This window comes from Syngnathus acus, chromosome 16 (assembly GCF_901709675.1).
Source record: "Syngnathus acus chromosome 16, fSynAcu1.2, whole genome shotgun sequence".
NCBI classification, from domain to species: Eukaryota; Metazoa; Chordata; class Actinopteri; order Syngnathiformes; family Syngnathidae; genus Syngnathus; species Syngnathus acus.
Genome location: NC_051101.1, coordinates 1,154,288 through 1,179,071, shown reverse-complemented (window position 1 = coordinate 1,179,071; position 24,784 = coordinate 1,154,288). Strand labels below are relative to the sequence as shown.

Sequence of the window (24,784 nt, the reverse complement as noted above, 5' to 3'; positions counted from 1 at the left end):
GTTATCGACAGAAAGGAATGTGTAATAAATAAATAAATGGATGGGTGCAATAACCGCAAATCCGCGAGTAGGTGAGGGTTTATCGTAGACATCATGGGAAAGGATGTCAAATCAATTGCTTGGTGAATGAGACTCGGAATGTTATGAGAGAGAAAAAGGAGTGGGAAAAAGTTGGACCTAAGCAAATAAAGAACAAATTGGCTTCCACTTTGCTATTCTCTCGAGTACATTAAGAGCACGTTTGCAGGGTCTGTAAGTCAAGTGGAACCAACCGAGGTTGATGTGTGCCGGGGAAAAAAGCAAGCATGGCAAAGGGAGATGAGTGGTTTTGGGACATGGCTACAAGGTCATAAAAGTGTGTGTGTGTGTGTGTGTGTGTGTGTGTGTGTGTGTGTGTGTGTGTGTGTGTGTGTGTGTGTGTGTGTGTCTATGTCGTGAGCGGACGCAGCTGTCAATCACCTGCAAGCAGACACCTTGCAGCCCCGCGGAGCCACACCTTAAAACAGCCACTACGTCACTCACCGAAACTCAGGCTCAAGTGAGCGAAACGAGACTGAAAACGCGACGAGAATATGAAATTCACAAGCACGCGACCATGGTAGGTAAGCAAAGTCGTCTTAATTCATATTCCAACCAATGTTTAGATCCTAAAAACGGCTGTGAGGGTAACCAGGTTGGACTTCCGCGTCGTCTCACCGCCGTGACAGGTGGTCAAGGTGTTATTGAAACTGCTAATGGACAAAACTATAATTCGGAATTTCCCTTACCGTGCAGTAAAAGTGTCGAGGCGAGAAGCAAAAGCAGCGCTTTGATGCAGTCTTGTCGACTCGCAAGGGGGTCTTCTCCGGCCATGGTCGCTCCGAAATGTTCCAGGGGCGACAGCAGGTTCTCGTCAGTGGGAAAGGAGACGAGGGGTGGAAAAGGGGGGGGAAAAAAGTCCGATGTGGGTATAATCTCGCCCTTAAAAAGTCGCCTCCAGGCTGCAGCGTGTTCAGTTGAATTCCGTGATAGCACACAGATATACGATTCTCCTCTTTGACTCCCGGCGGGCTGACTCACTTTCGACTACCGACCGTGAGCGTGCATTGCCGTGCTGCTTGCGCTCCAACAAATAATCCCTCGTCCGAGAGAATCGGGTGACGTCATCCGGTGGAGGGGGTGTCACAGTCCCGCCCCCCCCTAACCTTCCCAACCTCAAGTCCCGACTTGAGTTTTTCTTCACTTACGTGGGAGTGTTTTGTGTACAACTTGTTGCAATAGCCCAAAGCACTTGAATCCATCCTATGGGCCTGGGGCGAAAGAAAACACAACTTGGAGACGTTGTTTGCTGCACTTGCATTAGCGATCCACCCAGTGTATCCAAATATAAGATTTGAAGAAGTGAATTTGTAGAAATGACTTAGATTTTGATTGAATGTATGCGAGAATCCAAGAGAGAATCCAGAAACTGTCACCGGTTCAATGATTGCGCAATGCATGGGAGTCAGTGTGGCTTTTAGCGCCCCCTGGTGCTTTGCATCCAAAATAAATCTCCAGGATGCGCAGGCTTGGCAGAGACAAGACACATCATTTAGAGTGGAAAAATCTCACAGGACTCAAGTAATGATGATTTCATGTCTAAAGGAGTGGGGTGACTCAGCAATCTCTTTGAAACAACGAGCTACCTTTTTGGGTGATGATGAATGCAAAGGGCTCCAATTTGGAAAATAGAAAAATCGAGCCGCTTTAATTAGGAAGGTTGAAGGAATTTACATGTTTCCGTGTTCAAAGGGATGAAAAACACGAACGGTTTGAAATAGACTACCTTGTTGTGTAAACAGTCACTTTTGTGTAGGGAGTCAAGAGACATGTTTTGTGTTCGCCTCCTCGTCTTGTCATTTACCCCATCGCCGCAATCGAGAAGACTCATCTCATAAAATAAACAAACAAGTAAACAAATCCTCTCATGTCAAATGACCGAGGTGACGGGCCATTGAGAAAACAAGACTCAAATGATATTAGCTGCCTTCTCTTTGTGAAGTGTCAGTCGCCCCCCACCAAAACAAAAACAAGTGAGACGTTACATGAGGCAAATTGCCTCCAAGGGAGACGGCACGTCGGTCGTAATTTACATCTCAACTGCTAAGTTCATCGAAAAATAGATGTGATGGAAATTCAGACATAGTTAACGTGATCATTGATGGACTGGCTGGTTAATTCAGGAGATAATGAATAAATCAATAGTGAATAGTAAAATGCCTTAACTTGGGTCACCATGGTAGATGTGGCGTAGAAGCTAGCATGCTAGCATAAATTGTAAATGAGCCTCACCTACAAGTCTGAGTGGTTCCTGTGGTGACTACCAATCTGTTAAAGTACCCTCAGGTCCATTTCCTTCCTGAAATCAGGTCCTGTTCAGTTAAACACAACTATGTTGTGCGATGAGTGGCATCAGGTGCCGATACACTTTCCTGCAATCTAGTGGACGGGCATTTAATTGCTCTTCCAGTCACGATACGTTGCAGGAAATGGCCATCCATTTTGCTGTTAAAATTCTTCCATTATAGTCTTCAAATATGTAAATCTGAAACTGAAGCCAACAAACAAACAATATGACCTGTGAGAAGCTCCACGTCTATTTGCAGCCTCGTTTGACTACACCCCCCCCCCCCCCACACACACACACACACACACACACACAAACACACGTACATTTCTTTCTCTTTGAGAACATCCTCCAATTTTGTTCTGTTTTGTTCTGAACAGAAGAATGCACTAGAACAGCCAAGGTATTATCTCGTTTGCGTATCATGTGTCCAGCATTTTGGAAGTCATGCGGTTAAAAACCTACTTTGTTCATCTGGCCTCCATTTTCACGAGCGTCAACATCTTATTTAATGTACTGAAGGAATGGGGTCAAAATACAAAAAGTCCTGCCTAGAGTGAAGGAATGGGGTCGAAATACAAAAAGTCCTGCCTAGCTACAAAAACAGATTTGCTCAATTCTCATTGAATAAAGTACATAAGTATATTCACATATTAAATCAATAAAAGAAACATTTTAAGCGTATAATTATACCTGCACACCAAACCAATAAAAATGACATAACTAGACATTTTTATATATGGTGATGACATAGGTTTTTAGAACTTCATGATCTGATATGTATTTTTGTGCACTTTGAAATAACAAATGTTTGTTGATATATTGCCTGAATAGCATAACGACCCTTAAGGAACTGTTTAATGCATGCCTGATGTTATTCTAATTCACGGACACAGCCCAAGGTGTCTAAGAATGTTTTGTACTTGATTATATCTTGTGTTTTGATTAATGCTTGATGTGACGTCGTATTTTGCCTATTGCTAGACGCCAGCCTTGAATTACTATTGAATGTTCTGGACAGAAAGAAAATGTTTTGATTAATAATGAAAAATACGGTCGGAAGCATAATTAAACTAAGAATGTGACAAGGCAAACAAGTACATGGAGTGTCAAGAGAACAAACAAATGCATGGTAAGTGGTGAGTAAGAACTTTGCATTGTCAGGGAACATTAACGAATTGATGATGTCACACACAAAACTTCACATAAGTCCGTACTGAACGACTAAAGTGGAAGGATGATGAATGGACGAGGTGCGACAGTGTATGTGCAAGAATGGAGGAGAATGTTTAGAGGAAGGTCACTTGGAGATAAAACCAGCAGGTGCCAGAGGGAGTCAGCCAAGAACCCGGCCAAAGATGATCGCCAAGGCCGAAAGACGAAAAGGAAAACAACAGCCCCCACACACATCGAATCGCCCATAATCAGCACCCAACCCCACGAGACCAGCTCTCACCGAACCAGCACCCAAACTCTCCTGCGAACTTGCCCCACCCCAAAGGCTCATCACCCATCAAACTCGGCCCACACCGGCATGTGCAACTGAATATAAGCTGACCAAAGAACCTTGAACATTGCCTTTTCTGAATGGAGACTTTCTGCTCTTGAGCATGGTCGCACGAAAGGCCCAGCGCTAGCGCTGTATTGTACTTTCCTGAAAACAGAGCTTTCTTAACAAGAATTGTGATTGAACTCAACCAACCTGTGTAAGTCAAATTTTGTTTCGGTGTCTCAGTCTTTTCCTTACATTGCAAAAGAAAACGAACAAGCAGGGAGTAAATTGGATAACAGGTGATTCATTGGTTTCAGGTGATTCACAGATCACCAGCAGTTCATTGGAACTGCTCATGGCAGCTAATTTCCTGGATTGCTAAAGTGTTGATCCAGTAACCTGTATCACTTGATGCTTTTGACTATATAACTTGTTTTGCCATAAAACCTTGTAAAACATGATTTTGCATCAGAATATTAGTCATTGTTTAAGTATTACAGATTCACAGGTGATTGGCAGGTGATTGGTGACATGGCTCTGGCTTTTGCCGTGAGGCACGGATAGTGCGCTTCCTAAATTGTGAACCAAATCCAACAGTACTGTATTGGCCCGAATATAAGACGTTTTTTTGCATTGAAATAAGACTGAAAAAGTGGGAGTCGTCTTACATTCGAGATCTAGACATTATACATTTTTGGACAGTTACGTCACCTCGCCTTAAATCTCGCGTGAGTTACTTCAGCTTATCGCGGTTGTTGGAGCTTGTGCGCAGCGGTAAGTTAAAAGTTGCTGGTATCGACTGAGTGTGTTGCTGTGATCGTGTGCGTCTTTGACTCAGTTTCAGTTTATTTAAAGGAAAGGTCGACATGTAACATCAAAGTTTCATGGACTGGCCTGACTCAGTTCAAGAACTGTTTTACAGCAGGTTCCTATAACATTACATACATTTCAATACAATATATATACAATATTGTTAATGGGTGCAAGTTTGGTTTGTTATTAGAAAATATGTGTATAGCCGTTTAAATTGCGTAATAGAGGTGGCTGATCTGATTTGAAGGGGTATCTTATTCCAGATCAAAATAGATGTGCGGATAAAAGAGTTTAGACCAAAATTACTTTTGTATGCTGGGGTTCGGATGAGATCCTGTGTAACTGAGCGGGTGATGCGGGCCTGTCTTTCATTACGGCCTGGGATGAGTGAATTAACTATAGGTGGGAGAGAATTTGTGTGTAGTTGATAGAAGAGTTTTATTGCCATGAGAATTGTGTAATTCGGGAAGGTTAGTGCATTGGAGCGTGCAAGTGATGTGCAGTGATGGGTCCAGATTGATAGTCTGCCATGTATATTGTATGCTCTATTGCAGGGGTGGCCAACCAGTCAGAGACTAAGAGCCACATTTTTTTACTGTGTACCGCAAAGAGCCACCAAACAAACCCCCCCCCCCCCCCCCCACCCCAATGGGTTTGTCCCTCGTCCTGTGCGGGATTTCACCTCATGCGCATGCGCGTTTGACGAAAATACCATATTGAACTCAAGCGAAGCGAACACGCACAAAAACAAACAAACAAATAAACCCACAAATGTTGATATGAACGTAAAGGAGCCGCATGAAACGCGGCAAGGAGCCGCATGCGGCTCGCAAGCCGAACGTAAAGGAGCCGCATGAAACCCGGCAAAGAGCCGCATGCGGCTCGCGAGCCGCGGGTTGGCCACCCCTGCTCTATTGTATAGTCTGGCTATGGGATCCAGACTTTCTTTTGTGGTGAGAGACCAAATGGGAAGACAGTATGATAAGTTAGACAGTATGATAGAATGTAGATAAATATTTGAGGTATTATGGGTGAGATAGGGCCTGATCTTGTTATAGACATATATTTTCTGTTTGAGCTTATTAGTGAGAGTGTTAACATGTTTTTTGTAGGTGAGGTGGGAGTCTAAGTGCACTCCAAGATATTTAAATGTGTCTGTGACTACTAGAGTTTGATCGGATAGAGTAATGGGGACAGTTATGGAGATGTTTTTCCTAGGGGAGTGGAAATACATTATTTCAGTATTTTTTATATTGATCGTCAGATGGTTCACTTTTAGCCAGTCATGTAGGAGCTGGAGATCAGAAGTAAGTTTGGAGTTTATGGTTTCGATGTTCGGATCTGAGGTGAAAATAACTGTCGTCAGCATATACCGTTTTTTTCCATGTATAATGCGCCCCCATGTATAATACACACCCTAAAAATGGCATGTCGATGCTGGAAAAAAGCCTGTACCCATGTATAATACGCACCCAAATTTTGACTCCTACTTAAGTCCGTAAACGTAAAATTATTTCAGAAAAAAGATCATCTTTGGGAACAACCGGTTGTTATTCTGCCGGTCAGTATCACTGCGCATGCGCTAGCAAACTCGATAGCGAAGAAATGTTTCGGATTTGTGTAGGGTACATTGTGACAGCAAACGAGCAGGTGATCGAGCAAGCGTCTGATACGAGAGCATTGCGTTCGTATGGAGCGTGTTTGAAGTGAACAGCAGAGAAGAAAGGAACAAGGCAAAGTGTTGTGAAATAAAATATTACCTGTAATACGCATTTAGGTAGAGAACTGAACTCTCGCTCTTTATATAGCTGACGTGTCAAAAAAAAAAAAAAAGAAAGAAAAAAAAATGTACCCATGTATAATGCGCACCCCAGATTTTAGGACAATAAATTAGTTAAATTTTGCGCATTATACATGGGAAAACGGTAATATGAATTGAGTTTGTTTGCATATGTTGGGCATGTCATTGATGTACATAATGAATAATAATGGGCCCAGTATGCTGCCCTGGGGAACACCAGTGGGAGATGGTAATGGAGTAGAACTGAGGGGGAGAGATGAAAGGAAGCTAGTTTGTTATGGAGTATTTGATGATTAACTGTGTAAAGGCTTTACGGAAATCTACAAAGACTGCTCCTGTGATGTGGCCTTTATTAAGAGAAGTGCGTATATATTCTGTGAGTAGTAGCTGTACAGATAGTGTTGAACGAGCTGACCGGAAGCCAAATTGTGAGTTGTTGAGAAGGTTGTTTTGTTTCAAAATGTTATATAAGTTGTTTTGACAGGATTTTTTCTAAAAGTTTTGATATAGGTGGGAGGATTGATATGGGACGGTAGTTGGATAGGGTTGTTCGGTCGTCTGATTTAAATAGGGGGGTAATTTCTGCTTTTTTCCACGCAGTCGGAAATATGGAATGTCTTATGGAGAGATGGATTAAGGGTAGGAAGCTACTGGCATGGGTTTTGTAAAAGTCTGTGTTTAATTCATATATGTCTTTGGCCTTTGAGTTATTGAGTGAGCTGAGAATACTGGATAACTCTGAGAGCGTAATCTCAGAAAAGGTTAGCTTGTCTGATGAGGGAGTTGTAGGTGTGGGTGGAGACGGAGGATCAAAGTGTTCTGTCAGTTCTTTAATAGAGGTGATGAAGTAATTATTAAATGCATTTGCAATCTGTTCCTGATCAGTAGTGAGTGTATTTTATAAAGATATTTGTATGTTGTTGTTTGTATTTTCATGAGTTTGCCCAGTGATGGATTTTAGTATCTGCCAGAGGATTTTGGGGTTCGTGGCGGCCTGAGTGATTTGCTCCTGGAAGTAGGTGGTTTTAGCCTTACTTATCTCTAAGGTGCATTTATTTCTAAGATGTGTGAGAGCTGTTTTAGTTTCAATAGTCTTTATTGACCTATACAATTTCAGTGCAGTGGTTTTCTGTGCGATTAAATTGAGAATATCTGAGTTTAGCCATGGTAATTTATTCTGTCGTAGACTGAGTTTTCTGGTAGTAGTGTATTTTTTCTGTATGGCTTCTATACGATTCTGGAAATCTGCTAAGATTTGTTCTGGGTCGGTGAGTGCTAGTTGGTTGCTCCAATCAATATTCTTTATTTCGGTTTCACACTGTGGTAGCTTAGATCTTGGTATATTTGAAATAGTGCACTGTTGATGATTTTTCCGAGGTTTAAGGTTTTTCCTAACTGTGTATATGAGAGAATGGTCTGATACAGCTACGTGGATGACTCCTGATATGCTATATTTTGCGGGTTGATTGGTGAAGATGAGATCGAGAATAGAGCTGCGAGTGTGACATATTCTAGTTGGTTCTTTTATCAGTTGGTGGAGTCCTAATTTTTCTGCCATGCTTTTTAGAGATTTGGATGATTTGTCTTTGTAGTCTAAGTTCAGGTCGCCAATAAAGATATATTCCTTTGTTTTTATATTTTTTATAGTATTGGATAGATTTTTAATATAATCTGTGGGGCTTGTGTTTGGTGGCCTGTAACTGGCAATAACTGTGATTGCATGTTGGTTGGTAAAGCTGATGACCAGTTGCATTGTTTCAGTTTCTGTTGTGATTGGGGTTACTGTGTGTGCATATGATTTAATTACTAGTAATAGAATACCACCACCTGGTTTATTTGGCCGGTCTCTTCTGTGTAGTTGATAATTGTCTATGGAGATAAACGAGTCTGATGTGATAGGAGAAAGCCACGATTCTGTAATGATGAGAAGATGTGGTTTGCCTTGTTCAGTGAGTATTTTTATTTCATCAAGCTTTGATGTGATGCTTCTTGCATTGAGGTAGCATATTTTAAAACCTTTAATATTGCTTAATTGGGATATGGTTTGAATTTGTTTTATGTGATTCTTATTTTTCCGTTTTGTCATTTGTACGTTATTTTGGGTGCTAGATGGGTGCTGGCATCTGTTTGACTGGAATGAGATTGCGTGATGGGCTGAGGGCGAGCTCCAGAGGCATGTAGTTTTGGGCTAGGGTTTAGTGGGATATTTATGAGGTTATTATGATTGGTTAATTGTGCCTGAGATCGATAGATAGTGGTGGATACTCTAAAAGAAATGTGGACATGAATTATTTTATAGTGGGAAGGTAGTGTGTGACAGTGGTGTGGTTTTTCCTTTGGTGAAGGTGGTGGGGTGGAGTAAAGGGGCCTGGTGTGAGGACTAGCGTGTGGGGGAGCGGGGGGATCTTGGTTAGTCCGAGGTCTGAGGGGAGGTGAACTGTTGTTGTGAGGGAGAGAATGGATCGGACTATCCTCGCGTCACGACTCATGGAGCCAGTCCAGGGATTCCAGAGTGAGCTCCATGGAAAGGGAGATCGGCCGTGCCCCCGCCTGGTTGAGGTGTAAACCGTCCCTTGCAAAAAGATTGTGCTGTTTCCAGAAGGTTGTGAAGTTATTGGTATAGGGCAGGGGTTCTTAACCTTCGAATGATTCCAGACCCCCAATGGATTGTCCAATATGGTACCATACCCCCTTCACTTGACTGTTGAAATAATTATTAACCCTAACCCTAACCCTAAAAAGAAGAGCAAGAAAGAAGAAAGAAAAGCTTTTGACCTCATATTTACTTGCCTTATTATTCAAAGTCAAAGTCTGCTTTATTGTCAACCTCTTCACATGCCAAGACACACAAAGAAATCGAAATTACGTTTCCACTATCCCACGGTGACAAGACATAGTACACGACATACATACAAGCAAACAACACAAAATAAAAACAAGAAGGCACAAACAATGAATAATAAGAGTGATGAATAAATAATAAATAAACAAATAACACAATAAATAAATAAATAAATAAATAAATAAGAGGAGCAAAACGGAGCAAGTGTGCATACAGCAGACAGTCAGAATATAGCGCAAAAGTACAGGACGCTACGCAGAAGGGGGGGGAGAGAGTTCAGGATCCTAACAGCCTGGAGTACGAAGCTGTTGGTGAGTCTGGTGGTGCGGGAGCGCAGGCTCCTGTACCTCTTCCCAGAGGGCAGAAGATCGAACAAAGAGTGAGCGGGGTGACTCACATCACTCACAATCGTGGTCGCCTTGCGGGTGAGATGGGAGGTGTAAATGTCCTTCAAGGAGGGGAGTGAAGCACCAATAATCTTACCAGCCGTGTTCACTATGCGCTGGAGGGCCTTCATGTTGTAGTCAGTGCAGCTACCACCCCAAACAGCAATACAGCTGGAGAGGACGCTCTCAATGGTGCCACGGTAAAATGTAGTCATGACGGCCGGAGGAGCACACGCTCGCCTGAGTTTCCGCAGGAAGTACAGGCGGCGCTGGGCCTTCTTCGCCAGTGATGCGGTGTTGGTGGACCAGGAGAGATCCTCACTGATGTGCACCCCCAGGAACCTGGTGCTGCTCACTCTCTCCACCACAGCACCGTCGATGGTCAGCGGCAGGTGTCGGGTGTGACCCTTCCGGAAGTCAACAACAATCTCCTTGGTCTTGTTGACGTTCAGCAGGAGGTTGTTGGCCTTGCACCACGTGGTCAGAAGGTCAACCTCCAACCTGTATTGAGTATCGTCGCCCTTGGTGATGAGACCCACCAGAGTCGTGTCGTCAGCAAATTTCACCATGCGGTTGGCGGTGAAATTATTCCTTCTGTGTTAATATTTTCCTTAGGGGAGGATGGGTGCGTCATATGATGGCGCCGCGGATGGCAGCCACGGTGAGTCGCTCTCTGTTTCTTTGTCTTATTTTGTGTGTTTTCTGTGTCCTCTGCTGTCCATCCCGGATCACTTTTACCAGAGAAGCGCTGTTAAACATCGGACAGTCTAATTCTGGTATTTTCTCTCCTGTTCTCTCTGATTCAGACTGTTTGTCGGAGATTCTAGCCGGAGCGGCGGTGCTATACAAGCTAGCACGACGACGGCGGCGCGGAAAACGAGCCGGAGCACTCGTAATGCTGAGGCAGAGAGGGTTCCGTTCTGCCCTACCGTCAATTCATCTGGCGAATGTCCGCTCCCTGGCGAACAAGATGGACGAACTGCTGCTCCTCAATTCAAGGAACACGGACTTCAGCAGATCCACCGCGCTGTGCTTTGTTGAAACGTGGCTCAGCGAACGAACCCCCCACCACGCAGTGGAGCTAGCGGGGTTTCGGCTAACTCGTGCAGATCGCAGCGCGGAGCTCTCCGGAAAATCAAAGGGAGGTGGTCTCTGTTTCTACATTAATGAACGTTGGTGTACTGATGTCACAGTGTTGAAAGAGTTTTGCAGCCCTCTCCTAGAAACACTTTTCATAAACTGCCGGCCGTTCTATTCACCACGGGAGTTCTCCTCGATCGTCATGGCGGCTGTTTACATTCCACCACACGCACGTGCGAGTGAAGCCACGCAGATGCTGGCTGACCAGGTAACAGACATGGAGAAACTTCTACCAAATTCACTAATCATTGTTCTGGGTGATCTTAACAGGGCGAACCTCGCACACGAACTCCCCAGATACAGACAGCACGTAACGTGTCCCACCAGAGGGGCACAGACTCTGGACCACTGCTACACCGTGATCAAGGATGCATACCACTCTGCGGCTCGTGCAGCTTTAGGACTCTCGGACCACTGTCTAGTTCATCTGATCCCGGCCTACAGGCAGAAACTAAAAACTTCTAAGCTTGTGGTGAGGACTGTGAGGAAGTGGACAGTGGAGTCAAGGCAGGACCTCCAAGCCTGCTTTGACTGCACCGATTGGGGAGTTTTCGAAGCTGCAACTTCAGACTTGCATGAACTCACTGACACTGTCACATCATACATCAGTTTTTGTGAGGATCTGTGTGTGCAGACTAAGACCTTCTGCACGTACAACAACGACAAACCTTGGTTTACACCGAACCTCAGGAGGCTGCGCAAAGTCAAGGAGGAGGCCTACAGGAGCGGCGACCGCGACCTGTTCAGGCAGACCAGAAACACACTGAACCGAGAGGTCAGGAAAGCCCGGAGGTGTTACGGGGAGAACCTGAAGAGACACCTCTCTGCCAATCCTGATCCCTCAACAGTGTGGAAAGGTCTGCAGAGCATCACGGGCTACAAGAAACAAACCCCCCGTCCTGTGGAGAGCCCAAGGCTTGCTAACCAGCTAAACAGGTTCTACTGCAGGTTTGATCGGTCCTCCCACACAACGGGACTTCCTGCAGCACAATCTACATACACACCTCTCCCCACAACTGATCTGTCCACACCTCTATCATCGTTGTCACCCACTCTCTCTCTTGCAGAGGCCGCGCCCGCACTCCAGATCCGCGAGGAGGAAGTGCGCCAGATGTTCCGGAGACAAAAGACCAGGAAGGCACCGGGCCCAGACGGGTGTCACCTTCCTGCTTGAAAGTCTGCGCTGAGCAGCTGGCGCCCACCTTTGCACTTTATTTTTTTTATTTTTTATTTATTTATTTTTTTCTTGGTATGGCGCCGTGAGTGGCTGCCTCCCAGCAGTGTTCTCTCTTTTCCTCTTTATTTCCTTCTTTTCTCCTTTTTCTTTCTGTCTTTTTGTCCATTCGGCGATGCTGGTGCCTTCTACCGCACCTCGGTATCTCTTCGGATCGGATATTTTATTTATTTTTTCTTCCTGGGACCGGGATCATCGGTTGAGCCGGCGTAACTCTACGACGGCTTCCTGCTTATCCGGCCAGTGATGACCGGGTCCCTCGCCATGGCCTTGCAGCCGCAACCCCTGTGGGGAGTCCGCTCCCTCGTGCTTGTCGGTACCAACGACTTTCGCCATGCTAGCCCCGTGGTGACCATCTGCACGTGCCCCGGCTGGGTGCCTGGGACGCTGCTCACACGTTTGCCTGCTTTGTGATGTTTTCACCGATTCACGACCACGGTCCATTGGGCGCCGTTGAACTGGACTGCCCTTACACCTGTCGATGGACCCCGTGGAGGCTATTTTGTGTGTTTTGGGGTGTTCTCTTGTATTGGGGGTGCTGGTTGGCCGCTGTTACTTTTTTTCCTTTGTCTTTTAGCTTTGATTTGATTTGCTTTGATGGCTTTTATCTTGAGCACTTTCTGACTTTCTTTGTGGCGCCGTTGTGTGGCAGCCTTATGAGAGTTATTGAGTTGCGCTCATGCCATCTGTGTGTCTTTTGTATACCTACTCTGTGGTGTGGATACTGCTTGGGCCTGAATTTCCCCACCCCTGGGGATCAATAAATATTCAATTAATCAATCAAGCTTCAACCGTTCTCTGGAGCTGTGTGAGGTGCCCTCGTGCTTCAAGAGCTCCACCATCGTTCCAGTGGCCAAGAAGCCCGCCATCACAGGTTTGAATGACTATAGACCTGTCGCACTGACATCTGTGGTCATGAAATCTTTTGAGAGGTTAGTGCTGAAGGATGTCACGGGCCCCCTGCTTGACCCCCTCCAGTTTGCCTACCGGGCAAACAGGTCAGTGGATGATGCGGTCAACATGGGACTGCACTACATCCTGCACCACCTGGACACCCCAGGAACGTACGCCAGGATCCTGTTCGGGGACTTCAGCTCGGCGTTCAACACCATCGCTCCTGACATCCTCCAACAGAAGCTCATCCAGCTTGCGGTGCCTGCCTCCACCTGTCAGTGGATCACCAGCTTCCTGACCAACAGGAGACAGCGTGTGAGGCTGGGGGGCATCACATCTGACACCCGGACCACCAATACTGGAGCCCCTCAGGGGTGCGTCCTCTCCCCACTGCTCTTCTCAAAGTCAAAGTCAAAGTCAGCTTTATTGTCAATCCCTTCATATGTCAAGACACACAAAGAAACCGAAATTCCGTTTCCTCCATCCCACGGTGACGAGACATACAAGTAGGCGACACAAAACAAAAACAAGAAGGCACAAACCATAAATAATAAATAAAATAAAATGAGCGATGAATAAAAACAGACCAATAACCCATTGAATATGAGGGGCAAAACCGAGCCAGTGAGCATACAGCAAGAACAGGACGCTACGCTGAAAGGGGGAGCGAGTTCAGGATCCTAACAGCCTGGAGTACGAAGCTGTTGGAAAGTCTGGTGGTGCGGGAGCGCAGGCTCCTGTACCGCCTCCCAGAGGGCAGAAGTTCAAACAAAGAGTGAGCGGGGTGACTCACATCACTCACAATCTTGGTCGCCTTGCGGGTGAGATGGGAGGTGTAAATGTCCTTCAAGGAGGGGAGAGAAGCACCAATAGTCTTACTAGCCGTTTTCACAATGCGCTGCAGGGCCTTCAAGTCTTGGTCAGTGCAGCTGCCACCCCAGACAGCAATACAGCTGGAGAGGACGCTCTCAATGGTGCCGCGGTAAAAAGTAGTCATGATGGCCGGAGGAGTCCCCGCTCGCCTGAGTTTCCGAAGGAAGTACAGGCGGCGCTGGGCCTTCTTCGCCAGCGACGCGGTGTTGGTGGACCAGGAGAGATCCTCACTGATGTGCACCCCCAGGAACCTGGCGCTGCTCACTCTCTCCACCACAGCACCGTCGATGGTCAGCGGCAGGTGTTGGGCGTGACCCTTCCGGAAGTCAACGACAATCTCCTTGGTCTTGTCGACGTTCAGCAGGAGGTTGTTGTCCCTGCACCACGCGGTCAGAAGGTCAACCTCCAGCCTGTATTGAGTCTCGTCTCCCTTGGTGATGAGACCCACCAGAGTCGTGTCGTCAGCAAACTTCACTATGCGGTTGCCGCTGCAGGTGGCAGCGCAGTCATGCGTCAGGAGGGTGAAGAGCAGCGGACTGAGCACGCAGCCTTGGGGGGCCCCTGTGCTCAGCGTGATGCTGGCGGAGATCTTGTCGCCAACACGTACCACCTGTGGCCTCTGACAGAGGAAGTCCAGTAGCCAGTTGCAGAGGCCGGTACTGAGGCCCAGCTTGTCAAGTTTGCTGATGAGACGCTGCGGCACAATGGTGTTGAAGGCAGAACTGAAGTCCACAAACAGCAACCTCACATACGAGTCCTTCCCCTCCAGGTGGGTGAGGGCCGAGTGGAGGGCAGAGCAGATGGCATCCTCAGAGGACCGTTTGGCTCGGTACGCAAACTGGAAGGGGTCAATGGTGGGGGGGAGAACTGACCGGATGTGCTCCAAGACAAGCCGCTCAAAGCACTTCATGACGATGGGCGTAAGTGCCACGGGGCGGTAGTCATTGAAGCAGGACGGAGCAGGCTTCTTCGGCACAGGTACGATGGTGGCTGCTTTGAAACTCGACGGGACGATGGCCTGCTGCAGGGAAGTGTTAAAGATGTCCGTGAAGACACCCGTCAGCTCACCAGCGCAGTCCTTCAGCGCTCGACCCGGGATGTTGTCCGGGCCCGCCGCCTTACAGATGTCGATAGCGGCAAGCGTCCTCCTCACGCTGTCGGCGGAGAGGCACAGGGGCAGCTCGTGGGAAGGGGGAGTGGCCTTCAGCGGGCAAGTGCTGTTCTGAGCGTCGAAGCGAGCAAAGAAGCGGTTGAGGTCATTGAGCAGACGGACGTCGCCATCACAGCTCTGCGGCGCGGGCTTGTAGTCCGTGATGGTCTGAATGCCCTGCCAAAGGCGCCGTGCGTCCCTGCTGTCCTTGAAGTGGGCGGTAATTTTGCCCGAGAACGCCCTCTTCGCTTCTTTGATGCCCCGGGACAGGTCGGCCCTCGCAGTCCTCAAGCCAGCCTCATCCCCCGCCCGGAAGGCTTTGTCCCTGGCCCTCAGCAGCCTGAAGACAGCCCCCGTCAGCCATGGCTTCCGGTTTGCCCGAGTGACGACGGATACGGAGTGTGTCACATCATCAATGCACTTCCCGATGTAGGAGGAAACAGAGTCAGTATACTCCTCAATGTCCGCCCGACCGTCGCAAGTGGCCGCCCTCCTAAACACGTCCCAGTCGGTAGAGCCAAAGCAGTCACGAAGCGCATCAGAGGCACCCTCAGGCCACACCCGCACCCGCTTGCGAACTGGTCTGGATGTTCTCACCTTTTGTCTGTATGCGGGCAAAAGCATAACAGTGAGATGGTCTTCTCTCTGTACACCAATGATTTCTCCTCAGGTGACTCTCCTGTGAAGCTCCTGAAGTATGCAGACGACACCACTCTCATCGGACTGATCCAGGACGGTGATGAGACTGCGTACAGACAGGAGGTGGAGCGGCTGGTCCACTGGTGCAGCCAAAACCACCTGGAGCTGAACCCGCTCAAGACCGTGGAGATGACAGTGGACTTCAGGCGAGACCCTTCACCACTTTTACCCCTCACTATCCGCAGTAATACTATTCTCTCCACAGACACCTTCAACTTCCTGGGAACCACAAACTCTCGGGACCTGAAATGGACCGGCCACATAGACTCTGTCCGGAAGAAGGCCCAGCAGAGGCTGTACTTCCTGAGACAGCTCAAGAAGTTCAACCTGCCGCGAGAGCTTCTGAAGACCTTCTACACTGCCATCATCCAGTCTGTCCTCTGCACCTCCATCACTGTATGGTTTGGATCGGCCTCCAAACAAGACAAGCACAGACTGCAACGGACAATCAGGACTGCAGAAAAGATCATTGGAATCAACCTCCCATCTATCCAAGACTTGTACCTGTCCAGGACCAGGAAACGTGCAAGGAACATCTCTACAGACCCTTCTCACCCAGGTTGCAGTCTGTTTGAACTACTCCCCTCCGGACGGCGTTATAGAGCTCGGTACGCCAAAACCAGCAGACACAGAGACAGCTTCTTCCCCCAGGCTGTTGCTCTGATGAACTCACACCACTCTTAGAGTCTCAGAGTCATTACTGTGCAATAACATCCTGCTCTCCACACCTCTTTTGAATTTGTCTACACTGTTTGTACTATGTGTCCTCTCTGCATCCATTGCAGCCTGGTCATCCTGGAAGAGGGACCTTCTGTGGTCTCTTCTCAAGGTTTCTCATTTCCCCTAGCTGGAGTTTTGAGTTTTTCCTTGCCCTTTTGGGAGTTTAAGATAGAATAGAATAGATCTTTATTGTTTGAGAATATTTGCCATTTTTCACATGTCCTGAGTGTTGTTAGTCACCTAAATGTTGAATAGAGGGTGTGATTTACCGAAGTCAAATTCCTTGTTTGGCACGCTCAAACATGGCGAATAAAAACTCTTGAATCTTGAATCTTGTGGTGTAGTGAGTTTGATGCAGGACAAAATAACTGCTGTGGTGTGGGAGTGAGGCGTGAATATGAATGTTGTGGGTGAGGGGGCGGACGGCTTTTTGACGCTACAGCGATGTTGTGGTCAGTTATGCTGCTTGTGGTCCCGCCAGAGCTCAGCTGATGGCCACAACACCCACTGCCTGTGCTGTCAGTGCTGCCAACTCTACAGATTAATCGTTAGGTCTGCAGATTTTTACGTTCGTTTGAGATTGTCAGATTTTAACTACTTACAAGCATAACGACAGTGAACAAGAACATAAGCATAACTAAAAAAAAATAACCTGTGAACAATAATAGGTACAAAATAGAAGAAAATAACGAGAGATACTAAAAAAATACCTGATTACGAGAGATCGAGTCCCATACCCCCAGCATTTGGGTCCCATACCCCCAAGGGGTATGGATACCCCCGGTTAAGAACCCCTGGTATAGGGGATCTTGTTGGCGGTGCAATGGGCCTGGAACCAGATGTGTAGTCGTGGAGATGGAAAGGGGCCGGAGATAATGAAGGCCTTACCGGTTGCAGAAACAGTGGAGATGAGTGTGCGAAAATGTTGTGTGAGAATCTCTGACTGCTGGAGTTTGATGTCATTGGTCCCGATGTGTATGATGACAGTGGAGATCTGTGGACGGTGAGCCGTCAGTTGGGGGATGTCATGTCTCGTCCCCAGTCTTGTGATGTGTATTGGTTGTCATCGTTTCTGTGTCTGTGTGCTCGCCCCTCCCTTCCTGTGTGCCCTTGATTAGTGTAATCACACTCACCTGCCTCTTGTTGCCTGTGTTGTATTTGAGTTCTGTTTGTGTGCCACTCGATGTCGGAGCATTGTGGACAATGCATGTGTCACTGTCACGAGGTTGTTTGGTTCCTGTCTTTTGTTTCACGTTTTTGTCGGTCAGTCCTGTTAGTTTTAATGTTAAGTCACGTCGGGTTGCCGAGTCTGTCTTTTGAGTTTGCTGCAATAAACCCTGGCCCAAGCTGCACTTGGTCGCCCTGCTCCATTTCCACACCCCGATTCGTGACAGGGGATGCGGGTGTTGATGTCTAGGACCTTGGCTCCGGAGAATGAGTGGGTCTCAGCTTTGGGGAGGGAAACGTGGCGTACCATTGAGGGGGCGTGGGGGGGGGGGGGCGAGGAGGGCCGGGGGGGGGGGGGGTTGAGGCGGATGAAACAGCCCACAGCGACCAGTCTGTTCCAATAACTTCTCCCAGTTTGTGGGGGGAGAGGACCGCTTGGGGTTGGGGGTGTAGTGAAAGGCTATTGGTGGTTTGAGGGTGGAGGAGAAGGAGCTTCTTGGCTTCTTGGCCCTGGGTGAGTGGAGACGAGCATCCTTCTCAGCCAGGAGCCTGAAACGGTTTGGGTGTGTGGGGATGTCACCTGAGGGTGAGGTGCTGATGCGTGAGTCCCATCCCCTCCTCTTGCAGTTGATGTGTGGTTCTATCCAGAGCTCGGAGTGGTGACGGGCTGTGGAGCAAGGGCTCTGCGGTGGCTCCTCCACTGCAGCAGCATTGCCGGCTTGTCGCACCAAGAGCAGGGTGTCAGCTTGGGTTGGATCTTGGAGGAGGGTGGAGGTCAGGAGGGAAACTTGCTTCTGTAGGTTGAGGAATCCATGGGACAGCTCGGCCAGCGTGAGGTGGTCCGGGGGTGATGTCCTGACAGACATGCTAGTGTTAGCATGCACACAAGGCCTCTAGAAAGAGGCCTCAGCGGAGGCCCACTCTTGAGTTGAATTAGCTTGCCGATAATCACAGCTGGGCTGAAGTAGCGTGGTGGTAGCTGTGCCTCTGTAGTCCAGTGGTGGCAACTGTAGGATGCAGCAGCCTGGTGGCTTATGCAGTCTGGGGGTAGCTACTGTAGGCTACAGCGGCCTGGTGGTAGCTGGGCATCTGTAGTCCGAAGGTAACTACTGTAGTCTACCGTACCCTGGTGGTAGCTGGGCCTCTGCAGTCTGTAGTCTGGTGGTAGCTACTGCAGGCTTCAGTAGCCTGGTGGTAGCTATAGGCTGCAGTAGCCTGATGGTAGCTGGGCCCCTTTAGTCTGATGGTAACTACTGTAGGCTGCAGTAGCCGGATGGTAGGTGGGCTGCTGTAGCCTGGTGGCAGTTGGGCTGCTGTGTAGGTTGATGGTGGCTAGCACGGCTAAAGGTAGCAAGGCTAGCAAAGCTGGCTAGTGCTAGCAAGCCTGCTAGCATACCAGAGCACATGCTCCAGCATCACGCTGAGCACAGGGGCCCCCCAAGGCTGCGTGCTCAGTCCGCTGCTCTTCACCCTCCTGACGCATGACTGCGCTGCCACCTGCAGCGGCAACCGCATAGTGAAGTTTGCTGACGACACGACTCTGGTGGGTCTCATCACCAAGGGAGACGAGACTCAATACAGGCTGGAGGTTGACCTTCTGACCGCGTGGTGCAGGGACAACAACCTCCTGCTGAACGTCGACAAGACCAAGGAGATTGTCGTTGACTTCCGGAAGGGTCACGCCCAACACCTGCCGCTGACCATCGACGGTGCTGTGGTGGAGAGAGTGAGCAGCGCCAGGTTCCTGGGGGTGCACATCAGTGAGGATCTCTCCTGGTCCACCAACACCGCGTCGCTGGCGAAGAAGGCCCAGCGCCGCCTGTACTTCCTTCGGAAACTCAGGCGAGCGGGGACTCCTCCGGCCGTCATGACTACTTTTTACCGCGGCACCATTGAGAGCGTCCTCTCCAGCTGTATTGCTGTCTGGGGTGGCAGCTGCACTGACCAAGACTTGAAGGCCCTGCAGCGCATTGTGAAAACGGCTAGTAAGACTATTGGTGCTTCTCTCCCCTCCTTGAAGGACATTTACACCTCCCATCTCACTCGCAAGGCGACCAAGATTGTGAGTGATGTGAGTCACCCCGCTCACTCTTTGTTTGAACTTCTGCCCTCTGGGAGGCGGTACAGGAGCCTGCGCTCCCGCACCACCAGACTTTCCAACAGCTTCGTACTCCAGGCTGTTAGGATCCTGAACTCGCTCCCCCTTTCAGCGTAGCGTCCTGTTCTTGCTGTATGCTCACTGGCTTGGTTTTGCCCCTCATATTCAATGGGTTATTGGTCTGTTTTTATTCATCGCTCGTTTATTTTATTTATTATTTATTTCTTCTTGTTTTTGTTTTGTGTCGCCTACTTGTATGTCTCGTCACCGTGGGATGGAGGAAACGGAATTTCGGTTTCTTTGTGTGTCTTGACATATGAAGGGATTGACAATAAAGCTGACTTTGACTTTGACTTTGACTTGACTTTATTCTGCCGGTCAGTATCACTGCGCATGCGCTAGCAAACTCGATAGCGAAGAAATGTTTCGGATTTGTGTCGGGTACATTGTGACAGCAAACGAGCAGGTGATCGAGCAAGCGTCTGATACGAGAGCATTGTGTTCGTATGGAGCGTGTTTGAAGTGAACAGCAGAGAAGAAAGGAACAAGGCAAAGTGTTGGAAATAAAATATTACCTGTAATACGCATTTTGTTATTTGCTGATTGAAACTGCTAATTAAAGTGTGAATTGAAACTAATAGGTAGAGAACTGAACTCTCGCTCTTTATATAGCTGACGTGTCTTGCGCATCCGTTCTGCGCATACTGTAATGGCGGCCTCCGTATGATATCCGGTCTGCGATGGAGATTAAAAAACAAACAATATCTGACAATAACACACCATCAAGGATTGCACCATCGCATCAAACGATGTGTCGTCAATTATGAATTTTACTGACTAAGTGTGTTGGGCAGGATGGCTGAATGCGATGCGCGATTGACAACAAACAAGAAGAAAGGTGTGCTTTCAAGTTTTATTTCGAGGGAGATTTTCCTCAAAAATTGTTGTACCCATGCATAATGCGCACCCCAGATTTTAGGACAATAAATTAGTTAGATTTTGCGCATTAGGCATGGAAAAACACGGTAGTTTCTTTTGGAGGGCCATTATGGCTGTCAACCCAAATAAATGTATGAGCACCTCATATTATATACGGTATAAGCTACAAAACAAACTGACAAATACAGTGCCTTGCGAAAGTATTCGGCCCCCTTGAACCTTTCAACATTTTGCCACATTTCAGGCTTCAAACATAAAGATATAATATTTTAATTTTTTGTCAAGAATCAACAACAAGTGGGATACAATCGTGAAGTGGAACGAAATTTATTGGATAATTTAAACTTTTTTAACAAATAAAAAACTGAAAAGTGGGGCGTGCAATATTATTCGGCCCCTTTACTTTCAGTGCAGCAAACTCACTCCAGAAGTTCAGTGAGGATCTTTGAATCATCCAATGTTGTCCTAAATGACTGATGATGATAAATAGAATGCACCTGTGTGTAATCAAGTCTCCGTATCAATGCACCTGCTCTTTGATAGTCTCAGGGTTCTGTTTAAAGCGCAGAGAGAACCATGAAGACAAAGGAACACACCAGGCAGGTCCGAGATACTGTTGTGGAGAAGTTTAAAGCCGGATTTGGATACAAAAAAATTTCCCAAGCTTTAAACATCTCAAGGAGCACTGTGCAAGCAATTACCGTTTTTTTCCATGTATAATGCGCCCCCATGTATAATACGCACCCTACAAATGGCATGTCGATGCTGGAAAAAAGCCTGTACCCATGTATAATACGCACCCAAATTTTTTTTTTTATGTTTATTAACATAACACATACATACAAAAAAAAAAAAAAAAGAAAACAGGTCGGGACAGAATGGGTAACGGGTAGGGGAGTGATATGATATGGGGGTGTGGTGTGAGTTGGGAGTTAAGTTAAAGTCCCAATGATCGTCACACACACATCTGGGTGTGGTGAAATTTGTCCTCTGCATTTGACCCATCCCCGTGTGATTTTGATCCATCCCCTGGGGGAGAGGGGAGCAGTGAGCAGCAGCGGCGCCGCGCTCGGGAATCATTTGGTGATTTAACCCCCCAATTCCAACCCTTAATGCTGAGTGCCAAGCAGGGAGGCAATGGGTCCCATTTTTATAGTCTTTGGTATGACCCGGCCGGGTTACTTAAGTCCGTAAACGTAAAATTATTTCAGAAAAAAGATCATCTTTGGGAACAACCGGATGTTATTCTGCCGGTCAGTATCACTGCGCATGCAGTAGCAAACTCGATAGCGAAGAAATATGTGAGACTCTCAACGGGATCACCAATATTTGAGTGATGTTCCAGTTATTTATCACAATTATTTATTATTATAATAATAATAATATATATAATATATATAATAATTATTTATTTATTATTCACAATTGTCATGGTGATCTTTCTGGTGATTTCTTAACTAGGCTGGATGTATTTCTTTTGTTGGCGATTTCTCCGACTGCCCAGAAAGGCACCACCGCGATCAGTTAGGTTAAAATGAAAAGAGAGGAAAGTGACGTTGTAAAGAACCATCCGTGACAAGATTTTCTTCAAAAATTGTTGTACCATGATTTTCTTAAAAAAAAAATAATAATAAATTGTACCCATGTATAATGCGCACCCCAGATTTTAGGACAATAAATTTGTTAAATTTTGTGCATTATACATGGAAAAAAACGGTATATTGAAATGGAAGGAGTATCAGACCACTGCAAATCTACCAAGACCCGGCCGTCCCTCCAAACTTTCATCTCAAACAAGGAGAAGACTGATCAGAGATGCAGCCAAGAGGCCCATGATCACTCTGGATGAACTGCAGATAACTATAGCTGAGGTGGGAGAGTCTGTCCATAGGACAACAATCAGTCGTGCACTGCACAAATCTGGCCTTTATGGAAGAGTGGCAAGAAGAAAGCCATTTCTCAAAGATATCCATAAAAAGTCTCATTTAAAGTTTGCCACAAGCCACCTGGGAGACACACCAAACATGTGGAAGAAGGTGCTCTGGTCAGATGAAACCAAAATCGAACTTTTTGGCCACAATGCAAAACGATATGTTTGGCGTAAAAGCAACACAGCTCATCACCCTGAACACACCATCCCCACTGTCAAACATGGTGGTGGCAGCATCATGGTTTGGGCCTGCTTTTCTTCAGCAGGGACAGGGAAGATGGCTAAAATTGATGGGAAGATGGATGGAGCCAAATACAGGACCATTCTGGAAGAAAACTTGTTGGAGTCTGCAAAAGACCTGAGACTGGGACGGAGATTTATCTTCCAACAGGACAATGATCCAAAACATAAAGCCAAATCTACAATGGAATGGTTCACAAATAGACGTATTCAGGTGTTAGAATGGCCAAGTCAAAGTCCAGACCTGAATCCAATCGAGAATCTGTGGAAAGAGCTGAAGACTGCTGTTCACAAACGCTCTCCATCCAACCTCACTGAGCTCGAGCTGTTTTGCAAGGAAGAATGGGCAAGAATTCCAGTCTCTCGATGTGCAAAACTGATAGAGACATACCCCAAGCGACTAGCAGCTGTAATTGCAGCAAAAGGTGGCGCTACAAAGTATTAGCGCAAGGGGGCCGAATAATATTGCACGCCCCACTTTTCAGTTTTTTATTTGTTAAAAAAGTTTAAATTATCCAATAAATTTCGTTCCACTTCACGATTGTGTCCCACTTGTTGTTGATTCTTGACAAAAAATTAAAATTTTATATCTTTATGTTTGAAGCCTGAAATGTGGCGAAATGTTGAAAAGTTCAAGGGGGCCGAATACTTTCGCAAGGCACTGTAACTCGTTTTCAAATCAGACTAGTAAAAACCGGTCAAATATTTTAAAAAAATATATTTTTAAAAGTGAAGACAATTTGCTATTCTAGTAATGACACGAATTTGATGCACAATTTGTCTTCGCGGGCCACACAAAATGATGTGGCGGGCCGTATCTGGCCCCCGGGCCTTGAGTTTGACACCTGTGCTACAAAGTTTCATTCTCACTCTGGGATAGACAACAAGAGCAGAAACATTTTCACATTGTTTTCCATAAGACAAGAAAGGAACCTGGTGGAAGACATCATGGAGTCCATTGTGCACCTAATGAAGCAGAACATGTATTGCTACTATTTCTGTGTTATCCTGCGAGTTCGTGAACGGTGCTGAAGCCCCAAATGATTTGCAGTTGGGTGACGTCATGCCCAGGTGGGTAGAACTCAGTCGGTTTGTGCAACTCCCCCGCTGTGTTGATTTCTTCTTCTTTCATCCATTGTTCATCCTCACAGCAAATCTACTTTTCACACGCTTTTTTTTTTTTCATTTTCCCTGCGAGCTCCCACATGACGCACAGCCTATTCCTTTTCTGGCCATCTCTCACCCTTGACTCCCTCTGATCGTTTGCACTTTCGGCGCAATTTCTGAGAGAACCCTCCCCCCGCGCTCCGCTCTCCCTTTTTTTTCTCTGCTCGCTCGTTGGGGAGAGTGGGGTAAGTAGTGCCAATTTTTACTTAAAGTGCCCTTAAAGCAAGGGGATAACAGTAATGCCTCCAACTAAGATATCTACATATAGTTTAGGATGTTGTGCATCCCTGGGAACAATTACTTTGGATCTTAAACTGTTTGAGAAATACAGTTTTAGAAAAAAAAGTGGTTTTATGGCACAACTTGCCCCAGGTATGGGGTAAGTTGTGCCATTAGAGAAAATACAATGGGGTAAATTGTGCCATTGATAATTGAAGTAAAACAGATCATTTTAATCTCACAAATGAGAATGCTATATAAAAGAAAGACAAATTCAATACAAATGACTTGTTCAACTTTTATTTAAAGTTTTAGCAACATCAAAGGCCACCTTTCTATACCAAGGCCTATACAGTCACATGAACACCTAATTGAGTCTTGGAAATATGAACTTCTGCTCCTTTCTGGCTGTACCACCAAGTTTTGTGGTGTGGTGTGAACACATAGGCTACTCAGAACAAAATTCCAAAGTGAGCACCTAATCATCTGCAGCTGAATCTCTTCCCAGATTCGGCCTACTACTGAACATCCTACGTGTCAATGCTGCAGGGGAATGTAAATTTATGCTCCCTTCTGGTTGTGCCACCAAGTTTTTGTGGTGTGGGTAATTTCTTG

General features: G+C 46.8%; 2 protein-coding genes across 4 annotated transcripts in view; one reads left to right on the top strand and one right to left on the bottom strand.

The window, feature by feature from the left end:
- The window catches only part of si:ch73-22o12.1 (nectin-2), a 70,425-nt gene extending 69,258 nt beyond the window's left edge, over positions 1–1,167 (bottom strand). The window contains exon 1 of one of the 2 annotated variants that reach the window (XM_037274963.1): positions 768–1,167. In XM_037274963.1, coding sequence (XP_037130858.1) covers positions 768–852 — 85 coding nt within the window. In that variant the 5' untranslated portion in view covers positions 853–1,167. The remainder of the gene's footprint in view (positions 1–767) is intronic. The other variant, XM_037274964.1, reaches the window with a different exon arrangement.
- Positions 420–24,784, top strand: part of g6fl (g6f-like) — a 39,064-nt gene continuing 14,699 nt past the window's right edge. Inside the window, exon 1 of one of the 2 annotated variants that reach the window (XM_037274956.1) lies at positions 420–598. Coding sequence is in view for 1 of the 2 variants with exons in the window: in XM_037274955.1 (XP_037130850.1) it covers positions 596–602 (7 nt within the window). In the remaining variant the exon portion in view is untranslated. Of the gene's footprint in view, positions 603–24,784 lie in introns of both variants that reach the window. The other variant, XM_037274955.1, reaches the window with a different exon arrangement.